Source organism: Papaver somniferum, chromosome 5, assembly GCF_003573695.1.
Source record: "Papaver somniferum cultivar HN1 chromosome 5, ASM357369v1, whole genome shotgun sequence".
Lineage (NCBI taxonomy): Eukaryota > Viridiplantae > Streptophyta > Magnoliopsida > Ranunculales > Papaveraceae > Papaver > Papaver somniferum.
Genome location: NC_039362.1, coordinates 192,827,133 through 192,833,132, shown reverse-complemented (window position 1 = coordinate 192,833,132; position 6,000 = coordinate 192,827,133). Strand labels below are relative to the sequence as shown.

General features: G+C 38.1%; 1 protein-coding gene and 2 non-coding genes across 3 annotated transcripts; all 3 read right to left on the bottom strand.

Moving 5' to 3' along the window:
• Window positions 1-1,720: 1,720 nt before the first annotated feature.
• Window positions 1,721-2,603, bottom strand: LOC113280433 (protease Do-like 5, chloroplastic). The gene is made up of 2 exons (XM_026529056.1): window positions 1,889-2,603; window positions 1,721-1,779 (listed from the first exon to the last, which is right to left on the bottom strand). The coding sequence occupies exons 1-2, from the start codon at window positions 2,535-2,537 to the stop codon at window positions 1,721-1,723; spliced, it is 708 nt and encodes a 235-aa protein (XP_026384841.1). The 5' UTR covers window positions 2,538-2,603.
• Window positions 2,604-3,055: 452 nt separating this feature from the next.
• Window positions 3,056-3,217, bottom strand: LOC113284879. Its single transcript, XR_003328414.1, has one exon. It is a non-coding gene; the product is annotated as a U1 spliceosomal RNA (small nuclear RNA).
• A 1,330-nt stretch (window positions 3,218-4,547) lies between these two features.
• Window positions 4,548-4,745, bottom strand: LOC113284665. Its single transcript, XR_003328305.1, has one exon. It is a non-coding gene; the product is annotated as a U2 spliceosomal RNA (small nuclear RNA).
• Between the last annotated feature and the right edge of the window lie 1,255 nt (window positions 4,746-6,000).

Here is a 6,000-nt window from a genome sequence, read left to right as displayed (position 1 = left end):
TTAGAGAAAATCTGAGACAAGATAAAAACGATAAGTTTGTAATAAGAGCATAATATGTCTCTAGCATATCGAAATGGAATTGAAATAAGTGAAAATAGGACTCAACTCGATGAACCTTGAAACAAGAATGACCCACAGCAAAAAAACTGGTGAGTTCAATCAAAATTCATTGGTATTTCGACTAAACAGTTATAGCTTAATTCAAATTCCAGATCGAATCGAGGAATACGGTATATATTTTTTCCACATTCATAGGAGTGCATCTATGTTTCTTCTTTACGAATATGACATTTTCTGGGCATTTCTAATAATATCAAGTCTTATTCCTATTTTGGCTTTTTTCATTTCCGGGGTTTTAGCCCCGACTCGCGAAGGACCGGAGAAACTTTCTAGTTATGAATCAGGCATAGAACCAATGGGCGACGCTTGGTTACAATTCCGAATTCGTTATTATATGTTTGATTTGGTTTTTGTTGTTTTTGATGTTGAAACGGTTTTTCTTTACCCATGGGCGATGAGTTTCGATGTATTGGGTGTATCCGTTTTTATAGCAGCTTTAATTTTCGTGCTTATCCTAATTGTTGGTTTATTTTATGCATGGCGAAAAGGAGCGTTGGAATGGTCTTAGCTCCTGAATATTCAGACAATAAAAAGAAAAAAGAAGAAAAAAATGACATTGAGACTGTTATGAATTCCATTGAGTTTCCGGTACTTATCAAACAACCCAAAATTCAGTTATTTCAACTACATCAAATGATCTTTCAAATTGGTCAAGACTCTCCAGTTTATGGCCGCTTTTGTATGGTACCAGTTGTTGCTTTATTGAATTTGCTTCATTAATAGGCTCGCGCTTCGACTTTGATCGTTATGGCTTGGTACCAAGATCGAGTCCTAGGAAAGCGGACTTAATTTTAACATCCGGCACAATAACAATGAAAATGGCTCCCTCTTTAGTAAGATTATATGAGCAAATGCCTGAACCAAAATATGTAATTGCTATGGGAGCCTGCACTATTACAGGAGGGATGTTCAGTACTGATTCTTATAGTACTGTTCGAGGAGTTGATAAGCTAATTCCCGTGGATGTTTATTTGCCAGGTTGCCCTCCTAAACCGGAGGCAGTTATCGATGCTATAACAAAACTTCGTAAGAAGGTATCTCGAGAAATCTACGAAGATAGATTTGGGTCTCAACAGAATATTCGATGTTTTACTACCACTCACAAGTTTTATGTTGGACGTAGCACGCATACTGGAAATTATGATCAAGGATTACTCTATCAATCGCGATCTACTTCAGAGATACCTTATGAAACATTTTTAAAATACCAAAGTTCAGTATATCTTCCCATGAATTAGTGAATTAGGTAGACTGCTTTTATTTTTTGCAGAAGAATAGCAAATGACCTTCACTTCAATTTTCAAAAATTTCGTCGTAAACGTGAACTACTTATACAAATGAAAATCCGGGAGAGATTAAAAAAATGCAGGGTCGTTTGTCTGCTTGGCTAGTCAAGCATGGGTTAGTTCATAGATCTTTAGGCTTCGATTACCAATGAGTCGAAACTTTACAAATAAAGCCCGAGGATTGGCATTCCATTGCTGTCATTTCATATGTATATGGTTACAATTATCTTACGCTCTCAGTGTGCCTATGATGTAGCACCGGGCGGACTCTTAGCTAGTGTGTATCATCTTACGAGAATAGAGTATGGTATGGATCAGCCAGAGGAGGTATGCATAAAAGTATTTGCCCCAAGGATAAATCCCAGAATTCCATCTGTTTTTTTGATTTGGAAAAGTGCGGATTTCCAAGAACGGGAATCTTGTGATATGTTGGGAATATCTTAAAACAGATGAGAAAGGATACTGAATTGGTACTTTGGTACCTCTGGTGATACGACATAAATCACCAGAGGTACCAAGAAGAGCAGGTTTGAGATCGAAATTTCCTTCGGCGACATCGATATTTAAAACCGCCAAATCATACGTGGTATCAAAACCAACAAGTTTGCCTTCCTTGGAGAACTTTTCCCCGTGTGCATCTTCAAGAAATACCTTGCAACGCTGAAGTCCAGTCGTATCAGTTGCCAACTTAGCTATGACATGATAATTGGTCACTATGTGTCCACTTTTATCCCATATGAAACCAGAACCAGTCCCTTCGACTTTCGCAGTTTCATCTTCTTTTTTCGTAAGAACTTCTTCAGTATTTGTGCTTCTGCCTGACGAGGTCTTAGCTAATTCAAGGTCCTTAATAAAAACCACCGAAGGAGAAGCCTCTTCGAATACCTGAACGGCCCGTTCTTCTTGGCGCTGAGGTGCTTCTTCTTCTACTCGAGCATTTTCCAACTTAAAAGACGCCAAATATAGAAAAGAAGATACAATTGAGGAAGTAGCTAATATTGAAGAATTCCGCCTTGTGAGGAACAATCTCTGTGACTTGTTCACAGAAGAAGAGGAAGAAATGTTTGCTGAGATTATTATTGCGGATTTAGAGATCAAGTGATGATGAATGGAACCCAACACCACCACCATCGGTCTGTTTAGAGTAAACACCACCTCCACTAGTCTTATTGACTGTAAAATTTCTTGGATGTGGCCTTTTCATATCTTATCTTCAAGCCACATGCATGAGTCAATTTGTGTGGCCATATTTAAAGTGCAATTGAGTGCCCCTCCTATCTTAAGTGCCTTTAACAACACAAGGGCTGATGATCACCTGCTATCCAAACGAATTCACCTTATTAGAATAGTAGCCTTCAATTTGATTTTGGGCAGCCATGTTTTAACAGAAGGGCTTGTTTAAAGGCCATAACGGAAAATTATCAAAAATAAAATAAAATTGGGGAACTACAGTTGGAAGATTTTTTTTTTTTTTTTCTTGCGAAGAAAATTGATGATTAAGATAATGCAATTCCATATCTTCGAGAGAAACTTATTGTCCAACACATTCTGACGAGATCATCAAGTGTTGCAGATCAAGCAAACTGCACTATGGTAAGAGCAAACGCTAAATAATACAACCGTAGATAAAACTTTGACTTGGAAGATTGGCAGGGGCCGCGCGGACGCGTTCCCCCTCAGGAACAAATTATGACATAGACTCTCCCTCAATGGGGAGATCTTAGGCGAGCGCCCTTCCAAAGTGCAATGGAAGTCACTAACCTAGGCCATGACCCTTCATGATCAGTCATAGACCCCGTCCAGGTAAGTATGATTCCTAGTAGCATTACAAGCTTGTCTTATTGGCTTCTTTTCCTCATTTTCTATGTTCTAATCAATGTGGGATTATTATTATCTTCATTCTGCAATAACTCTAAGCGTTGGGAGAGGTTGGGCTATGTAGATTGTAGACCTATAATCTTCTTGCAAAACACTGCGCCTTTGGTGCTTGATACTGAGCCTGGAATGACATGGTTTACATTGTTTGCTAATAAATTTGGAGCGGGTACAAGAAAGGTTAAAACCTCAGAGATCATGGAGCATAGCTCCTCCAACCGTCATCAATCAATTGCAATCAAAATCACCCTTCATTTACACAAGCTCTGCAACCATGTACTATAAAACCTTCCCGATAGATTTCATCTTGCACAGCACAACATTTATTCAACGAAGTGATTTACTAGAGCCTCTTGAGTTCCAGTGGATAAGACACCATGAATTCCCGTTAGAGGCAACAAACATTATACATCATCAGAAGGGAGGTACTATTATAACTTGATTGATAAGTTAATTTTTAACCAACCCCAACAAAATTGAAAAACCCTAAGATTTTTCTAATTAGGGAAAAACAACGCTAAACTAAAGCTAAAATCCTTCGAACTTTCTGCTATTTAGTCCTAATCTAAAAAAAAAAACTAAAACCCTAAAAGAGGTTAAAACTTAAAAGGGGTTTACACAAAAGATAAGTATTTTTTATAGTTAGGATGGGTTTGATTATTAGAGGGGGTTTATGCATAGACAGATTCACATGATAGAGCCATCAATAAAACTGCAGCTTGCTCTTCTTCTCCTAATGGCTGCCTCTGTGTTGATCCCATAGCTGCTGATCTTTGTAACATAACTTCTCTACCAAAAGCAAGTAATCTGAGCTTCAAAGATGCACTAATAATCTTGTTATTGCTTTTATTTAGTGATGGACACTCATGGACTCTTAACAGTGATATGCCTACCGAGCCGCAAACATGAGTCCTTCATCTTCTACCACTTGTTTTAGTTGTAGTTTTTCAGTCGAGTGGCAAACATTAGTCCGCCATCTTTTACCACTTGTTTAGAGTGTAGTTTTTAGTCCCTTTGATGAACAAAGTAACATTAAAGATCCTTACGGAAAATGGATAGTTTTTTTTTAATATGTTGGTGAATTTGGAACCACCGTTTCTAGAAGCAATGGTGAATTTGGACATTGGATTTCCCAAAGTGATACAGGTGCACATTGAAGGCCAAACCCGTGGCAAGAACACCAAATTCAAGAGCTAACTGCTCTGAGATTTGCGAAACTGGTCAAAGGGTCCAGGTTAGGGAACATAATTTTTATCTTAGTTTTGGTTGGGGTGTGCCAGGCCTATGCAGTAGTGCAACACAAAGGCGACGCGTGAGAACCCTAGCAGCAAGCTGCTGTGATGGGAACTCCCCCTTGAAAAAAATTAATTTAATATCGTGTGAGCCGATGGCTCACATATCAGATATTAAACTGATAAGAACAGATACTACACTTGATCTTAGCCAAAAGGCCGAGAAAGGTATGCTTGTTCAATTCTTTAGCTTCTTGCTTTATACAGTCTCGTTTCCGTTCTTCTGCTTTAACTAGTCTAGGTGGGACTAAAGTATTAGCTTACTCCGGCTTAGGTATACGAGTCATGGGCAGGATACGAGTGTCTGAAAAGACTTCGATAACAATGTGCCAAACTCTGATGTAGTAGTAACTAACACCCAATCTGGAGTCACTTATATCTGAAAAGGCAAGACATTTTCAGATGGAATCAATTTCCTACCTTCCCGACTATGGGGTTGACGACGGTATATAGTAGTGAAGACGAACGCAACATTTCCGCCACTTCTAAGGGACTTGGCAATGATAAGGGTGAAGATAACCGGTTAACCACGATATTCAAGATGATCGTTCACTACCTAGCTCAAGCTGTTGGTTTAGCAGATTTTGTTGGGATTTTCAAAAAGGTACAGTTGTTGACGAAGCTAATGTTCGTTAACATGAAGTTGTCCAATAATTTTTCATCATCCAGTTGTTTGCTTTTGTGGAAAAGAAGTATGCAGAATGCAGTGATGGAACTAGACTTTCCGTTTGATGATTCGAAGGCTGTGTTTGTCGATGCATTATACTTCGGTTTGTCTGCAATGGCAAGGAGGTGATACAATTTTTAAAGCGAAGTTTTGGACTTTATACCGAGGTAAGGTAATGCTGGTATTTCAACAATGGATGATGTTGATTGGTTGAATCATTCAAGGCGATAGATATGCAACAGCGTGTTGTAGTGGTGTTGGCTAGGAAAAAGTATACCGAGTAACCAATTCTACCTATAACTTAATGGTTTACATAATACCTTTATCATGTTAATAGGAGTATTATAACGGTCCAGTAATGTGTTTAAAAAGACAATTTCTTTAAACAATTCATCATCAATTAGGTGTTCAATTTCTGGATTTATTATCCCTTTGTGGATACTCAAAATTCATGATTTCTTTTCCCTTTGCATACATTCCTTTCCTTGGTTCGCTGGGAAACTAAGACAATAAACTAAAGCAATGGAGAGACAATCCTTAACCTTCTAAGTCTCACATCATAAATATTCAACTTCTATTGTGGAACCATTATCAATGAATTCTTCCTTTATAGAATACTCACATTCAATAAAATTGAAGGCTGAAACCAAATTAACTTTAATTGGGATGAGTAACTAACTGTAAAACATAAGCCGAGCTTCTAATCTCAAAAAATTTAATAGCTTTCACATACCTTGTTCTTCAATCCAATAGGCCTTTG